The 19,296-nt window shown below is 35.5% G+C and overlaps 1 protein-coding gene across 1 annotated transcript in view; it reads right to left on the bottom strand.

The window, feature by feature from the left end:
• Positions 1-17,689, bottom strand: part of LOC142341331 (dynein regulatory complex subunit 2-like) — a 56,114-nt gene extending 38,425 nt beyond the window's left edge. The window contains exons 1-2 of the mRNA XM_075392257.1: positions 17,671-17,689; positions 17,168-17,291 (exon numbers count right to left, since the gene is read on the bottom strand). Coding sequence (XP_075248372.1) covers positions 17,168-17,240 — 73 coding nt within the window. The 5' untranslated portion in view covers positions 17,241-17,291; positions 17,671-17,689. The remainder of the gene's footprint in view (positions 1-17,167; positions 17,292-17,670) is intronic.
• Between the last annotated feature and the right edge of the window lie 1,607 nt (positions 17,690-19,296).

Genomic DNA, 19,296 nt, shown 5'->3' with positions numbered 1-19,296 from the left:
TTGAACAAATTATACACAAAAGGTAGTGCAGCTTTTGGTAGCATTGCTAACTTGAAGAACGCCAGTGTTTTACCAAGTTCCAAAGTGGTTCAATACCTTCAGTCGAAAGCCCCATATACAAAATACAAACAATTCAGAAAAACTTTTCCGAGACTAAAAGCTGTTGCATACAGTATAAACGAAATCTGGTCTGTCGATGTGGCGTATTTGGATAAAATTGCCCAACACAACAATGGAGTCAAATATTTACTGGTGGCTGTTGATGTTTTTATCGCGATACCTACGAGTGCAACCAATGAAGGCTTTATATGCAAAAGACGCTGTAGAAGCGTTCAAAAAAATGATAAAGCAGAAAAAACCAGAAAGGGTTTGGACAGACAAGCGATCCGAGGATCCGAGTTTAAAGGTGAATTCAAAAAATTTTGTGAAAAGGAGATTTATTTATATACAACAGTTGTATACAACAGGAATTGCCCCAGTTTGTAAATACTATAAACAGTCGTGTTAATCGTGTTACCCAACTTGCATCTAATAAAACCTTTAAAAAACATGAACCGTTTCTAATATCCCTAGCAAATAGCACAAAAACGTACAAGCCGAAATACGAAGAAGGAGACCTGGTTCGGATTGCAAAGCCAGACGAAAAATTTAGGAAAGGTTATAAACAAAATTACACAGACGAAGTCTTCACAGTATTCAAGGTTGCCACCCTCAGTCCACCAACATACAACCTTATAGACGCAAACAACGTTTTAATTGAAGGTAAATTTTATAAACCAGAATTAGTCCAAGTGAACGTCATTCCTGTCGAAGACTAAACATGAGTATTAATAAAGAATTTACTATTGATTTGATATCAAATGCGTCAATGGGAATTTTTACGAATAATACTATGGCCAAGTTTCGAAATCAACTTGCCCAACCATTACAGTTAGATGGAGATTGGCAAGTTGCCCTTGCTTCAATATCCTTTCCATCAAACATCAACAATGTAAACTCAGCTGAAATAGTTGCGTATGTCAGTTCTGGCGCTGAACTTGATGCTTCACATAACCGCACCGGACAACTTCGAAGAATTCGCAAATGTATATACAACAGTTCAGAAGAGCTTCTGGAAGAAATTTTTCGAATCGCTCAATTGAAACAGTTTGACTATGATTTTGACACTGTAACGCAAAAGTTAGTTTTGAAATTTGGGCCTAACGAAGTTTGTCATTCGAAGATGAAGAAGTACCCAGTATTCTTGGTTTTAAAGGAATAAGAGATATTTCGGATCATCGTTTTATTCATATTGGTTACAAGTCAGAAAATGCAGGCAACTCTTTGAACCGACATGTTGGAGATTTTCCAGTTGATATTACTTGTGGATCACAGCTAATATTTGTATACATTGATATAATTGAACATCAGAACGTTGGTGATGTGAGATCTCCGGTAATAAAAATCATTGAGTCTGAAAGACGTTTGAGAAACGGTAGCATAAACACAGTGACACCCATACACCACAAGTCGTACACAAATTTGGATTACAAGCCAATATTATCAAACAACATTCAGAACATCCAGGTAGAGTTGAGAAACGAAACTGGAAAACTAATTCCTTTTACTGGAACCGGAAAAGTTATAGTCAGTTTAAAATTTCAAATTATTTAATATGGAGGCATACTACAGCAATCAAGCATCTCAATCAATGCCGCATTTTCCGGACACTACAGGCAAAGAGGCAGCGGTTTTGGAGCCCTTTCTGCAGGTATTGGAAGAGTTGCTCTGCCATTAGCACGCAAATTTCTCTGGCCCGCAGCGAAAAAAATTGGGCGTGACTTATTGGTTCAAGGAGCACCGGAGTTAGTAGAAGTTGCAACCAAAAGAAAGTCAGCAAAACAAGCACTGAAAAGTACAGTAGCCAAAACAGCTCGCAAACAAATAGGTGGATCTCTCCAATCACGTATTGCATCAGGTCGTAAAATAATTAGACGAAAAAGACGACAATACATGAGACCTCGCTCAAACCAAAAACAAAAAATCTCAACCAGAAGAATCATTTCTCGAAAACCCCGTCCGAAAAGAAGTCGTCTGGATTTTTTCTCGCGAGTGAAAAATGCGAACTAATATTGTGATACCATCAGAAGCCACTCACAGTTCTTTAGACTTATTTGAAAAACCACCTTTACTGGTAACATTTGATCAATCATTCGAGCAAAAAACAGGACCGCTTTATTCGCCTTCAGGATCCTCATTGGAATTTGAAGTTGTTGGTGATCGCAACAACTTTATTGACTTGCAAAAAATTTACCTGGAGATCAAGTGTCGAATACTTCAAACAGATGGAACGGATTTGCGCTACACAGCTGGTGACGCAAATGCCAGTGATCTTCCATATTTTGCTAATAATATCCTTCATTCACTTTTCGCCGACTGTACGGTTTCTGCAAATGGTATCAAAATTTCAACAGCTAATGGACACTATGCACACAAAAGTTTCATAGAAACTGAATTCTCTCATGGGACAGACGCAAAGAAAACCTGGCTAAAATGTCAGGGTTACGAGTATGAGGAAGACCCGGGCACTATTCCGGCAGCAATATCAGATATAAGAAAAAGAACAGTGCGACAATCCGCACGTATAACGTTATATGGAAAGTTGGCGGTTGATTTCTTTTCGTGTGAGAAACATTTGGTTAGTGGAGTTACGTTACGCATTTCAATGAGAAGATCTCAAGATGACTTTGCTGTCATCAGTGAAGACGCAGCGAAACACTTTAAGGTTAAAATAGATGAGGCTAATTTATTTATCAGGAAGATGACGGTGTCAGATAATGTTGTAGGTGCAATTGAGAAGACATTATTGAAAACTCCGGCAATTTACCGATACAATGAAGTAATTACCAAAACATTCTTGGTTACAACAGGCCAACAAAGCTGGAAACATGAGGACATTTTCACTAAAGAGCCAATCAGAAGAGTCATTGTTGCATTATGCGTTGGTACAGCATTCATCGGTACCAACACCGCTAATCCATTCAATTATCAAAAAATTGGTTTAAGAGAGATAACCATTTATCGAAATGGTTTTGCAACGGCTGGAATGTCAACAACTGACAACAAGAGGTTGTACTACAATTCAATGAGTGCATTAGCCTATGTAGAAAATGGCCACGGAATACCTCTGAGTGAGTTCGCAAACCATTATATAATGGTATTTGATCTGACCAGCACTCAAGAGGCAACTCATGACTTTATTCATCCAGAGCTTACAAATTCATCATTATCTGGCGAACTCAAGTTTGATGCAGCGTTAGCTCATAACGTTGAAATATTTTTTCTTGGGGAAAAAGCATCTAAAATCTACATTGACTCTGCAAGAAACGCATCTAAAAACGCTCTTCCCATGATCACATACTAATGGACGAAGACTAAATTCATCTTCAAGTGAAAAAGTGTAAACATCTCAAATTCAAATTGAGAGGGGTTTATGCCGCTGATAATTTTCCGCTGAACTTGCAAACCAACACATTTATTATTGTTAATGCATCACGATCCAACTCTATTGGAACCCACTGGGTAGTGCTAGCTAAACGATTTGCATACCCAATAATATATTTTGCGGATCCATTGGCTCTACCCTTGACTACCTACAAGGATATTTTCAACCGTTTACAACAGTGTGAAGACTTGGAGATAATGATGGATATCATGGAACATAGAAGAGACATTCAGTCTCCATTGCAATCCTCAGACTCCCAGCTTTGTGGTTTATTTTGCATAGATATTGTTCATTATTTTTATAGTGAGAAATTTCCATTCATACCTGATGTAAATGAATTAGAGTTGCTAGCTTTTGTAAAACATATGAAGTAAAAGTTAATTTAATTTTAAAACAACAACAACATTTTTTGAATATCAATTTTTACAAAATTGAAAGATTATGAAAGAGTTTGAGGTTTCTCGCACAAAACTCCCGTGGCCACTAAGCAGAATATCCATTATCTGATAAAGTGTTGATGAGTGTTCACCTAGCATAAGCTGGCAAAATCGTTTCATAGTTACATCAGGGACTGTAGAAGAACGTTTGTTTGCCGTAAAAGTACTAATAGATTTTGGTGCTGCCTCACTCAAGGGTGCAGGAAGTTGTTTCTGGTTCTTGGTAACTGAAGAAGAAGAAGTTGATTTTGAAAGGTACTCAACAGCAACATGTAGTCGTGAAATAATTGCACCACGTTTAACAAAGTCTTTTTGCGTAGGCTGAATAAGTAATTTGAAACAGTTAACGAGACACGGTATAACCGCAGGTACATAAAGAGAATCGAATATATTATCATCTTGTGAACCAAATTCATACATAACATGATAATGATTGGAGCCAAATGTGCAACCTTCGATAACTGTTGCAGATGAATGACAACCATATGCATAATTTTCAATTGTTGTATTTTCAAGTTTTGGTTCCGTCTCACAAGTATTGTACTTGAAACGTTTTTGAAATTTCTTGAAATATTCAGGTCTGTTCTCATACATTGCCTCAACCATAACGAACAAAAAAGAAAAAGCTAATGAACTAACTATGAACTATAAACAATGACAGGAAGCAAAAGGTATAATATAAATTATTCCGAATCCTCATCAACTTTTACAGATGTTTTTGGTATCTTCTTTTGGCGCTGAGTCGGTGTTTTGCCGGCCCGTTTTGCTGGACGTTTCGAGTCATCAGTTGAATCTGGTTTTAGAAGTGAGTCGATCAAGCCAACTGGTTGATCAAGCATTTGTTCTAGTTTTTCAATGTTCTGACATATCAACCGAAACTCTCGCGCCGAAAGTGTAATTTTTTGATAGAAATCCCAATCGACCTGTTCACTATCACGTTTGAACAATTTCAAGGATAAATAGGTGCCAGTCGTATGATAAGTCTTAACAGCAGCCCTAACAAGCCGTTTTTCATTGAGCGAGAGATCCAAATGAAAGTCGCTGTACTCAGCATCCTTAGACAAAACATTACCCATAATGTTGCATATATTGAGACAAACTGTATCAAAGTAATCTGAAATGTTAAATGACTAATACATGACTGTTTGTTGGAATGTAAACAATTTCAAACCCCACGCCAACATGTCTAGACAAGATAACAGCTGAACAAACAAATCTCCCCTCCCTACGCGTTTAAACAAATTTATACTCCTCTATATCAGCTCTGATGTTTATACGAAATATTAAATTCAAAAGATCGGAAAAAATATACCCTAATGAATCAAGACCCATTCAATGTCACAATTGTCCAAGGCAATTTAAAAATTTCCATTCACTAATGCAACATCGCCGGGCCAAGCATTATAAAGGCCATAGAAGAAAACAGTTATACAAGTCCCGACCTTTAAATCTAAAAACTGACAAATTTTCTTTAGCAATGGATAAATTAGCTCGCCTCCTCGAGTCTAATTATATTTCCCGAGGGAACCCCAATTCAACTTAGTTCAATATGACATAATTCTATTTATAGACTTGACGGCATAATGATGAAATGGCTAAGTCAAATAAACAAATCGGTGTGCAACAATTTTTCAATCTTTCCGCCATTGTTCTTTCTTGTTGTTCAATATAAGTTTTGTGAAAATTCTTTAGCTCTTTGGCTCTTTATTACATTACTGCAAGTCTTTTGTTACACAACTTTCTTCTAGAATTTGCGTTTATCTTTGAACCTGCATTTCTTTTCAGTTCCATATCATACAAAAACAAGTTTTTATTTCTCTTGTTACTAGAATTGGCTCTAGACTCTGCAGTTAAGTCTTTATAAAATTTTCCTTCCAAAGAAAAGTGCTTGTTTTGTTACCGTTTAAATCCGCAAACTCAGTAGAACACATCTCAACTGTTTATCCATCATCTGCAATATGGCTGCTGAATATTTAGAAATTGCAAAGACGAGTGAGCGAGGCACTCGAACCCTTGTGCGAATGTGTCACAACTTCAAAAATATTGTCCTTGTGCAGGAAAGCTTTGATGACAAGTCAGAATTATGGCACATAAAAAACAGCTTTATTGTTCCAGTTAATTACATTGAACCAATACTTGAATACACAAAACAGAACCATTTATTTCAACTAACAAAAACGCCAGAAAAATCACCAAGACAAGAAGAGTCTCCGTATGCTCATCGATATTATGGATGTATTACTCCCATTCAAACAAAAATCAGGATGTGAAAAAATTGGCAAAGCGAACAAGAAATTTTTTTGCAGACTATGATCATGACTGCATTGAAATCTGGGATAATCAAATGGGGCAGCTAGAAGAAGTTGAGCAAATATCTGGTTTTTGGAATTTGATCAGTCGCCATGTGATGAAACAAAAACCCCGGAAAGCCTCCCGTTGCTTGGCAACATTTTTTCTGATGATGTCAGTATCGATGAAACACCTCCTTTGAGCCAATGTTATGCCCCCGTCAAGAAGGTCATCAAGTTATCTCGACTCTAAAAGACAGCAAAACTCTTTAAACTCGTTGTACATTTTGTGTTTGTTGCTGTTCACAATGTTTGAGCATGATAACTTTGTTAGCACCTTGAAACCAGTTCTTAATTCAACTTTAATTAAAGATTTATCTTAGCACTAGACAAATATTGTGAGACAGAATTAAACGCTGCTGAAAAACTCAAGACATTGACCAAACAAGTGTGCGAAACAATGTTTTAAACAAATAAGCGAAAAGAGACTAGGTTGAAATGAACCCAGCTGAAGCTTGGATTGTAGTGAAATCACAGTTAACAATCAATAAACATTTTTTATCAGATAGTTGTACACCGTACCAAAATTAGGGTAGACAAATAAGAAGTAAAACTGTGAACTCAATATCAGCTGTTTTAAACAAACAAAAAGTAGAAAAACCGTTGAGCATATGAATCTATGCGTTGTTTACACAACAATCTGCGCGGTGTGTTCCCCTCTACTGCTGTTTGCGGAGCAGTAGCTTTCTGTTGCAAAAGTATCCAAAAAAGACGCGCACTCTGATTGGATGAAACAAGTTTAAACTACAGTTTGCCCGACAATAAAATTCTTACATTTGCTTTTTGCCTTAACCTGAAATTCACGTGATTGAAAAACTTCAACTCTTTTAATTTCATCATAATTTTATAGTGTTGTTTGCGTTCCTATTCTTTCTGCTTTTCTCCTGTTCACAATGAACGCTGAAACGTGTACAATTTGTCGGAAAAAACTCGTAGATAAGCGCAGCCTCTGACGTCATTTGCAAACAATTCATAAACAATACGTCCAAACCAACCGATTCGAGTGCGATGTGTGTTTGCTCACAAAAAAATCTTAGAACTCGAAACGCATCGTTCTTTTGATGTTTACATAAAACAAGAGAAGCTGTAACTGGTTAAATACTTGCTCACCATAACATTTTATTTCTTCCTTTCTTGGACCGAGTTTAATTGCATGTAAACAAATTTCGTAGCCTTACGCCTACATTTCTGGACAGTGCTAAACTTGGTCAAACAAAATTTAAGCGGTGCAAGCGTTCTTCTAATGTTTACATAAAACAAGAGAAGTTGTACTGGTTAAATACATGCTCACCATAACAGTTTAATTCTGGCTTGCTTAAGCAGAGTTTACTTGCTTGTAAACAAATTGCGCTGCTTGACGCCTACATGTATGGACAGTGGTACATTGAACAAACAAAAGTTGAGCAGCTTCAGTTTTACTTTAAATTGTAAAAAAAACAGGGGAAGCTGTAACTGGTTCAAAATTTACTCGTGTTAACGGTTTGTTTTTGTCTTTCGTGAAGATGGAAGTTCAGAAAAAGACTTAAATTAGAAAAATATAAAAAAGTTTATCCTGCTGCCAAAGCCATTCAATGTCACAATTGTCCAAGGCAGTTCGGCACCTTCCATTCCTTGATGCAACATTGCCGCGCTAAGCATTATAAGACATATTTCAAAAAACATTATCAGAAGTACCAACCAACGCAAATAAAGTCAACGGCAAGTTGTTTTTCATCAACAACGGATAAGCTCGTTCGGCTTATGGAAACTGTTTTATACATATCAAAAGATAATTTAGCGCGCTCATAGAAAACCTTACAATAAGAGATGACGTAATTCTATTTTTAGACATGATGCAAAGTTTATGCATTCCAAACAAATAAAAAAATCATTCTATTCATAACGCTTATCATTCCGTCATTTTGCAGTTCCTATTTATCGATTTCGTAACTGAAATTCAACTCTATCCGATTTGACAAAAATTTTCACCGTTATAATTGATAAACTCGTCCAGTTTGCTTTTTCACTACAAAGATATTATTTCGAGAACTGATATTCAGTTTCCAGTTACAAACCACATACTGCTGAAAAGGTTTTTTCTGAAAATTATGGCCGCTGAATATTTAGAAATAAAAAACCAACGACTCTCAAACTTGAACACTGGTTCGTACATGCCACAATTACAAGACTGTCGCATTGGTGAAGGAAACGTTCGATGAAGACACGGGTTTATGGCGCAGTGATAACAGCTTTATTATCCCTGTAAATTATATCAAACCAATCGTCGATAAGATATGTGTGTATAATTTGTGTTACCTCTCAGTGATAAAACTTTCTCATGAATGAGCTTGATGTCTTTTGTTCCTATTGTGTTCATTATTTACTGTTTACTCAACGTGAGCGTTTAGAGTTTTTGTTTATAAATCTTTCAATTCTGACTGGTTGTCAACTCGAATAATAAATCCAGCACTGCGATTGGTCAATTTATTTTGAAAAGTGGTTTGACCCTGAACATGTTTGAGCAAGATCCGCTGACTCTCCAATTATTATATCATCTATCATTTTATACATCTACTAACAGGTTAGTTATTTTTTTTGTCCCATTTATGTATACATTTATGGTCATAAGTGATTATGACCATAATTGAGCACATAATTACGTGAAAAGTTATTTCCTTGTACAACTCTGGTTTTTTTTATCAAAGTGTATATTTATGTATGTATGTGCATGAATGTATGTATGTATGTATGTATGTATGTATGTGTGTGTGTGTGTGTATGTATGTATGTATGAATGTATGTATGTATGTATGTATGTATGTATGTATGTATGTATGTATGTATGTATGTATGTATGTATGTATGTATGTATGTTTGTATGCATGTATGTATGTATGTATGCATGTATGTATGTATGTATGTATGTATGTATGTATGTATGTATGTATGTATGTATGTATGTATGTATGTATGTATGTATGTATGTATGTATGTATGTATGTATGAATGTATGTATGTATGTATGTATGTATGTATGTATGTATGTATGTATGTATGTATGTATGTATGTATGTATGTATGTATGTATGTATGTATGTATGTATGTATGTATGTATGTATGTATGTCTGTATGTATGTATGTATGTGTGTATGTATGTATGTATGTATGTATGTATGTATGTATGTATGTATGTATGTATGTATGTATGTATGTATGTATGTATGTATGTATGTATGTATGTATGTATGTATGTATGTATGTATGTATGTATGTATGTATGTATGTATGTATGTATGTATGTATGTATGTATGTATGTATGTATGTATGTATGTATGTATGTATGTATGTATGTATGTATGTATGTATGTATGTATGTATGTATGTATGTATGTATGTATGTATGTATGTATGTATGTATGTATGTATGTATGTATGTATGTATGTATGTATGTATGTATGTATGTATGTATGTATGTATGTATGTATGTATGTATGTATGTATGTATGTATGTATGTATGTATGTATGTATGTATCTATGTATGTATGTATGTATGTATGTATGTATGTATGTATGCATGTATGTATGTATGTATGTATGTATGTATGTATGTATGTATGTATGTATGTATGTATGTATGTATGTATGTATGTATGTATGTATGTATGTATGTATGTATGTATGTATGTATGTATGTATGTATGTAAGTATGTATGTATTTATGTATGTATGTATGTATGTATGTATGTATGTATGTATGTATGTATGTATGTATGTATGTATGTATTTATGTATGTATGTATGTATGTATGTATGTATGTATGTATGTATGTATGTATGTATGTATGTATGTATGTATGTATGTATGTATGTATGTATTTATGTATGTATGTATGTATGTATATGTGTATGCATGTTTGTATATGCATATATGTAGTTTTGTATGATGTATGCAAGTTCCTATATATGAGTGTATATATATATATATATATATATATATATATATATATATAAACAAATGGATGTATATAGGTACTTATTTAAATATTTATTATTGATCTTTCTATGTTTTTAGGTGTTCATAATTGTAAGTTTGTATTAAAGCAGGATGGCGCAGGGGAAGCGCGCTGGGCCCATAACCCAGAGGTCGGTAGATCAAAACTATCTCCTGCTCAATCTTTTTACGTAAATTTATAGATTTTTTTGTATCCATATATATACTGCAGTTGAAATATTTTGCTTAAATCGGAGTTCGTGTTTGGGTGTGGTTGGTGTAGGTGCGTGGCGCTTGTGTGTGTGAGTGTTTGGGGGTTGTGTTTGGGTGTGGCTGGTGTGGGTGCGTGGCTCGTGTGTGTGTGTGTGTGTGTGTTTGGGTGTGTGTGTGTGTGTGGTTGTGTGCTTGTGCATGCGTGGTTGTGTGTGTGGTGATTGTAATTGGCTGATGTTTAGCGGAGTGTTTGGGGTGTGTCGGAGAGACGAATGTTTATCACACGAAACGTGTTTCACAACTTCTCATATTGATTAAAAGTGAAATAGCGTTGAAAATTTTCCTAAATTTTGGACCCCATTTTCCAAAAATTTTTACAAGTTATTGTCCCCCTATGGGACCAAAATTTCAGTTTTTGAAAAAAGTGTTTCCGACAATTTTTTTCACTTACAAAACATGTTTCACAACATTTCACGTTGATTGAAGCCAAAAACTCGACAAAAAAATTTTCGAACCAATTTTTCAAAATTTTTTACAAGTTATTGTCCCCCTATCGGACGAAAATTTCAATTTTTGATAAAAGTGTTTTCGACAATTTTTTCACTCACAAAACATGTTTCAGAAAATTTCACGTTGATTGAAGCCAAAAACTCGACAAAAATTTTTTCGAACCAATTTTTCAAAATTTTTTACAAGTTATTGTCCCCCTATGGGACCAAAATTTCAATTTTTGAAAAAAGTGTTTCCGACAAATTTTTTCACTCACAAAACATGTTCAACAACATTTCACATTGATTTAGACCAAAATATGGACAAAAATTTGTTCGACCTCATTTTTCAAAATATTTTACAAGTTCTGGTTGCCTTTAGGGCGCGAAATTTCAATTTTTGAAAAAATGTTTCCGACAATTTTATTTACTCACAAAACATGTTTCACAACATTTCAGGTTGATTGAAGCCAAAAAATTGACAAAAATTTTTTCGAACCAATTTTTCAAAATTTTATTTATTTCGAACCAATTTTTCAAAATTTTATTTCAAAAGTTATTGTCCCCTATCGGACCAAAATTTCAATTTTTGAAAAAAGTATTTCCGACAACTTTTTTTACTCACAAAACATGTTTCACAACATTTCACATTGATTAAAGCCAAAAAATCATCAAAAAATTTTTTGACCCTATTTTTCAAAAAATTTTACAAGTGTTTGTCCACCCTCATATGATGGAAAAAAATTTTCTCAAAAATTGCATTTCGGCGAAAAAAAATAGGGGGGACATTTTTTGCAATTAGTCAAAAAAGTTAAGTGTCCCACCCCGTTGTAGTCGGGCACAGAAAATCGCGTTGCAAAAATTGTCCGTCCCCCCCCCCCGTTGAGGTTCCTGTCAGCTTTTTATACTACTCACAAGTTCTTTTCAGGCACTTTCAAAAGCAATTATTTACGTTTACTACTAAAAAAGACAGTAATTTAGCATATTTAGGTTATGAATAAGGCTAAAAAATTAAAAGGAAACTTTCGCAAAAACTGAAGGCAATCTGTATTCCTTCAAGACCTGATTTTGGATGTGCTAAAACTTCAGAGGGCTCTAAATACAGAGACCAGTTTTTGAGCCACTTGTTTTGGATTTATTTGAAAACTACACTACTATAAAAGAGGGAAGCAGGCTCATTTAACATGCCGGCGATACTCTAATTTCAATTCTGGTACCTCGACTGGCAGAAGATAAACTAAAAATAATTTTTTGAGACAATTACGCAATTTTCAACTGATTACTTAAAAAACACCAGCGGAATGTCAACACATAAAAAAATGAACATTAGCAAAAAACATGTGAAGAACAGAGGAACAGAAGTTACTTAAAAAACAGAGGAACAAGCCACTCGCCTTTATTTTTCCTTTTTAATTGTCAAAGCTTGAAGAACAAGTTTGAAGAGTTTGCAAACTTTTTGCAAACAGCTCCCACTAATACGTTTGTCGCTGTAAGTGAAACCTGGTTGGACACTGATTGTAATATTGAAAGTAACTTTTTAACAGCATCGCATACTTTCTTTGGGAAATGTATATCAGACAAAACAGGGGCTTCAAAGGCGGAGGAGTAGGTATTTTTGTCCCAAAAAAATTTACCGCCGATATTAAATCAAGCCTTGAAACAGTTGATGAGAGTTTTTTTAATCCATTTGGGTTGAAATAGTTGACCCTTTGACTCAAAAATTACTTGTTAACGTTTCCTATTGCCCAAACAAACGTCTTGGTGAGTATTTCTTTGATCAGTTAAGTACCGAATTATCGGGCGCATACAGCGTTACAGATAACGTTATTTTGCTGGGAGACTACAACTTGAACTATCTGAACAAAACAGAAAAATGTAAACTAGACATTTTTGCGTCAAATTCAGGATTAGAAATTGTTAACCTAAGGGATGCAACCAGATGTACTGATAAAACATTTACACTTATTGATCACTGTTTCGTTTCAAAAGATCAGATAATTGCCTACAATGTCACAACAACCCATTCTAACTCCGACCATTTTCTTGTTATTTTCGAATCAAACCTCTCATTGAAATCTGAGAGTGACAACAAAATAAGGATGAGAAGTTTTCGACTTTTCTCACGCTCTAAATTTAACAGACATCTTGCCCTTGCCGAATGGTGTAGAATGCACCAATCTGAGAATGGCAACGATATGTTTGCTCATTCCTCGATATTTTTGAGAAAATTGTTGAAAAACACGCACCACTTCAGAGTGTTAAAAAAAACAGGGAGAAACTTATACGAATTCTAAGCCCTGGTTAACACAGGAAGTGAAACATTTGATTGCAGAAAAACATTTTTTGTTCAATAAATGGAAAAAAATTCCTGATAGCGAGACGTACAAAGAACTTAAGCGCTTAAGAAACTTAGTTAATAGGAGACTAAGGGAGGCTCACAACAATTTTTGCATAAACTTCTTACAAAATTTACCAACAAGTAAGGAACAACGGAAATTCATTGAACAAAAGACCAGTCCGAATGAAAGAATTGTCAAGTTTGATGAAATCAGATTAGACAGTGGTGAAATTTCAAGGGAAACAAAAAATATTGTCAATTGTCTGAATAGATCATTTGCTAATCTAGGTGTTTTCAAAGGTTTGGATTTTGCTTGTAAATACCCTGATAAACTTAATATACCTGAATTCACATTCAGAACTGTGACTAGAAAAGAACTTTATTCAGTCATTGGGTCGCTGGACGATAACAAAGCAGCAGGACCTGGTGAAATCTCAATTCGACTCATAAAGTCTTGCAAATTAGCTATAGTTGTACATCTACAATTCGCCTTAATTGAGAGCATTAAGGAGAAGATTTTCTCAACAAAAATGAAACTAGCCTATGTAACGCCAATTTTCAAAAAAGGTGATAAATTAGATAGCACAAATTATCGACCAATTTCTGTAACTCCGAGTTTTGCAAAAATTTTTGAGCGCCTCCTTTTGAATCAGATGATGGAGTTCATTGATAAGCATAAAATCATAAAAAAAGAGCACTTCGGATTTCAGAAAAAAAGTCTACAACAGATGCAGTTCTAGAACTAGTTGAAACAGTTTCGGCTAATTTAGATCAAAGCAAGAAAACTGTTGCTATTTTTCTGGACTTTTTAAAAGCGTTTAATTCCATTTCGCATAATATTTTCCTTAAAATATTGAAATATATGGCTTTTCCCAGGAAGCGAAAGAAATACTATTTTCATTTCTTGCCAACCGCAAACAAGAAACTGTTTTAGGACCACTCATTTTTTTTATATGTGAACGATTTCTCAACTAATATAAGCACAACGGAAAAAGTAATCCAATTCGAAGATGACACAAGTATTGTCTGTTGCGGACAAAAAGGTAGCTTACATGGAAACGTCACGGAAATTTCACCAAAAATAGAAGAATATGTAGAGATGAACAAACTAACTTTGAATACAAACAAAACCAAATTAATCTTTTTCTCGCGCAATAATTCAGATTTCGGATCTATTTTTTAGAAAAACGAAGTTCTCACAACACAAAAAAGTTGCAGATATCTTGGTATTCAAATTGAAAGGAGTCTTAGTTTCAATGAGCAGCTGAATAAAACTTGGAAAAGATGGCTCATGCTATAAGATCAATTTACCTTATAAGACATCAAGTTCCCCTGAACGCGCGAATTCATCTTCTAAAATTACTTGTGCTTTCACACTTATCATTTTCGGCAATCTTTTTTCAAAATTTATCTGCAAAAAATCTAAAACGCCTTAACCGACAGATTAACTGGGGTATAAAGGTGTGCTTTTTACTCAAAAAGTTTGACAAAGCGAGAGATCTGCTAATCCAGACAAAGACCCTACCAGTTGAGCTAAAAATAGCAAAAATATCGCTAATCAAATTTTGTTATGATATCGCTAGGCCAGAAAATTCTGAAAAATTTCACGGGTATCTGAGTCTTCATCAAAATACTCGAACAAGACAATTCAAAATTAGACAAAATGCCAAAACCAGCTTTGGAATGAATTCGATTGTTCGTCATTGCGTACAGAAATGGAATAAGTTACCACATTGGCTTCGGTTGGCAAAAAATGAAAACGTTTTTAAGAAAACGTTGAATGATTTCTTGCTATCACAAAATGAAAAAATTCCTTTGAATAGTAACGTAGGAGCTTTTAAAAGTTATTTTTATTTTTAGGAAGAAAACAATCAAAAGAAAATTCTAAAATGTGATTCTTTAAGAAATTTGTTGATGTTTATTATATTATTATTATTATTGTTTGAATGATTTGAAATATTTTTTGTTTCAGGTATATTTAACCGTATGGTTATAATTTTAATTTACTTGTTGCAAAAAAAACAGATTGCGCTGAAATGTATTCCAATAACAGAGATATTGGAGGTGAAAATTTTCATTTTAGATTTCGAGGACTTCTCATTTCTCTGAAAAAGAACATGTAGAGAAGAAATGGAACAGGGAATCACCACAAACTATGCTATATGAAAGTTTTTTTGAAAACGTTTTCTAAATTTTAACGTGATAAAAGCTCTCGTGTTGAGCCATTCATATTTTTCAGCTATCAGCTTTCGAGCACTTGTGCAAAACATTAATGTCTCTCTGGAAGAACAAATAAACTGAACAAGAAGGACAGAAGTTTTGAATTTTGAGTTACCACTCTATTCAAGACATTCAAGGTGATTAAGTAGTACTTTTTTTAAAGTTATTTCTGCAGAAAACAGTTAAAAATTGTGTTGTGCAGTTAAAATGAAGATAATATGAATTGTGTTGTGCAGTTATAAGGATAATTGGAAACCCATTAATTCAATGGAACTCAGTGGGCGCATATTATTTGCACCACCCAGACGCAGGTGCCATATTTTTACATAATGATTTACTATGTAATGGCACGTGCTCTGTAACTGGGGGGGGGGGGGGGCATAACGTACTGGGGGGCACAAACGGAAAAGATCCAGGGATAAAAATAGAATATACAGGATGAGAATTAAACCAATTTAGCTTCAAACTGAAAAGACATCTCTGATTTACTCTGATATTCTGTTTTGATTCCCTCCTCAGTAGGCATATTTTATTACGCCCCTACTCCAGAGTTTTCTCCATATCTAAATAATTTTGTTCACGATATAAATAAAAATATTGTTTTTGAAGCGCAACAGTTGAGCAAAACGTGAATCTTTCTCCGGAAGAACAACTAGACTGAACAGGAAGGACAGAAGTTTTATTTTGGATTTACAGCTCTATTCAAGAAATTCAAGGTGATTGAAATGAACTTCCTTCAAGTTATGTTAGCCGACAACAAATTCAATTATTTTTGGAAGATAAAAAAATTTGTGCCTTTACAAGGACAATTGGACGCCCATTAAATTGCTGGAACTCATTCATTTGGAGAATTTTTTTCAATTTGTTGGCCGATAAAAATGGAAAATCGATCACAAGGTTGGAAATTAAAGGTAGAATAATCGGTTTTTTCCCATTATAGCCCCCGATGAAATCACAGCCCCCCTTATGATATATTGGATATTTTCCGTTTGTGCCCCCCAGCTTAGTGGGCGCATACTATTTGCATCCCCCAGACGCATGTGCCATATTTTTACATAATAATTTACTATGTGATGACACGTGTTCTGTAACTGGGGGCGCATAACGTACTGGGCAAAAACGGAAAAGATCCGATATATTTACCATGAATCAATTTAGCTTCAAAACTGAAAAGATATCTCTGATTCATACTGTTATTCTGTTTGCCCCCCCCCCCGCGCTTAGTAGGCATATATTTTTTGCGCCCCCCTCTGGCAGTGGAGGCACTGACTTTTCTACATAGCGAAGGCCTAAATAAAAACACATTTATAAGTGATAAACACATATAAACAAAAACACCCGGTTTCAACCCCGCCCGGGTCGAGGTTTTTAGGTAAATTTTTGTAAGAAATGCGGTGAATGCGGTGAATTTTTGTAAGAAATGCGGTGATTGCGGTGAATGCGGTGAAAATAAATATTTCACTGCATTTCACCGCATTTCTTACAAAAATTCACCGCAAAATTCACCGCATTTCTTACAAAAATTCACCGCAAAATTCACCGCATTTCTTACTAAAATGCACCACCAAACCTCGACCCGGGACGTCAAGGGCGCGAGAAGAGGTGGCTGTGTGAAAGGGGTGGCATGCTCTGGAAGGTGGTCTGAGCAAAGCTACATTGCCTAACCTTTCTCATCATGATGTGCTCTGTCTGTGACTGCATTGAGGAAGTCCACGTGAGCCTCATTTGATGACGTCATTGCGCATTCACTGTTATCTAACAGCTAATCAAACCCACTTTGAAGAAATATCTGACTCAAAGCAATGCAGGGATAAAAATTCGGGCCTATCCCATTACGGGTCTGTCCCATTACCCCCAACGCCCCCCATCACGGTAAACATGGCGTAATGAGGGTCGGGGGAGTCAGCTTTGTTTTCATGGAGGGCTATAACGGGAAAGACCCAAAAACTTTTTGGATCTATTCTACCCCCCCCGCCCCCAGCTTACTGAGCATGAATTTTTAATGAATTATATTATAAAGGGGGGCTATAATTTCATGGGGGTGGGGCTATAATTTAGTGGGCAGGCTATATTTTTAAGGCAATGGAGGAGGGTGTCGTGGTCGATAACACGGGTTAAAAGAATTCAATAAGTCGAATTTTAAATTAAATTTGGAACTGAAAGTATACAAAACTTAGCTCGTATTTATAGTAGTTATCTATGCGAAAATATACAGAGAAAATTTACATTAGCTAAATATATTTCACTTGATTGACATGTGAATAGATCTTAGTTCCGAGTCCCGGATTTGATTTTCTATTTTCATCAACGTTTCATGAGAATCATTTATGGCCTAGGTACAATCGAGTTCATTAGTTGGAAGTCAGTGGATGTTAGAATCAGGTTTCTGATGGTGGGAGAATTTACTTCTGACATATGATTGATAGGTCAATAAGATAATGATAGCGGCAAGAGAAAATTAGAATTGAGCTTAGTTTTGTGACCATTACTTATCGACATAGCAATAACGTTCGTCAGGAAAGTTCTTCTTTTGTTCTTTGAAACTTTAATAAAGAAATCTTCCAAGTTTCTTGATGTTTCGTTGAAACCATCACAGAGGGGCTAAAAGTTATATGATAGTAAGCTGGAGGCGAGGGCTATAATAGAAAACACTCCAGAAAATTGGGGGAGAGGGCTATAGGTTATCTGACCCCTAGGCTGGGGGAGCAATAATGTGAAAGACAGAGTTTGAAAGATTGAACTTAGACTTAAGGAAGTGAAAACCTAATTTTGGATCTATTCTGTTTTGGAATCCCACCCCCCGCTTAGTGAGCATAAGTCTTTTATGACCCCCAGGCGCACGTGCTTTTAGCGCACGTGCTATTATCTTACATAGTAACGTGCTATATAACAACATTTAGTTTGTAACTGGGTGTCATAAAAAACACTGGGGCGGGGGGCGAAACAGAATAGATCCCTAATTTTTATGTCCTAAACTTAGATTTAGTTGAAAAATTAATTTTTAACACTTGAATCAAACCGCTATAAATAGTTGGCTGCATCGTTAACGGATACGGATAGGCTTGATTTATTTTAACTCATGGATCTTTTCTATTTGTGCCGCCCCGTACGCTTTGCCCCCCCCCCCCCCGTACGCTTTGCCCCCCCCCCCTCCGTACGCTTTGCTCCCCCCCAGTTACAGAGCACGTGCAATTATATAAAAAGTTATTATGAAAAAATAACGGCACGTGTGTCTGGTGGTGCAAGTAATATGCACCCAGTAAGCTCGGAGGCACAAACGGAAAATATCCCAACTCTTTTATATTTTTGAGAAGAAAACTTTTCTTTCATTAATCTTCAAAACCTTTTTCTTAACTTCAATTTCAAATGAAATTCAACAATTTCAGACCCTGTGGTGCTCTTAATACGTTCAAACGAAAATTCAGTCCCCATAGGGCCTCGTGCCCAGCACTCGGGCGCAAGAGCGCTTGTGTCAGGGCGCTATGTTCCCCGGACGAAGAGGATATTGCTCTAACATATACTTATTTTCTTCCGGATCTATTTCGATTTTGAATTAGGATCTTTTCAGTTTGGGCCCCTCCCGTTTAGTAGATAATTGTTATTTGCACGCCCCGAATTACTAGCTAAGTGGGTCGGTGCACGCACGTGCCCTATTGACATAATATTTAGCTATAATGCCTGTGTTTGTTTTTACCACAAAAAATAATGTAAGATTAGGGGGTAATCGTGGTTAAAATCTAAAATTTGCGGCTGATTTTTTTTTTGGGGGGGGGGGGGGGGGCGGGGGGGGTTAA

The sequence above is a fragment of the Convolutriloba macropyga genome, chromosome 6, assembly GCF_964194025.1.
Source record: "Convolutriloba macropyga chromosome 6, txConMacr16.3, whole genome shotgun sequence".
NCBI classification, from domain to species: domain Eukaryota; kingdom Metazoa; phylum Xenacoelomorpha; order Acoela; family Convolutidae; genus Convolutriloba; species Convolutriloba macropyga.
This window is presented reverse-complemented; position numbering and strand designations above follow the sequence as displayed.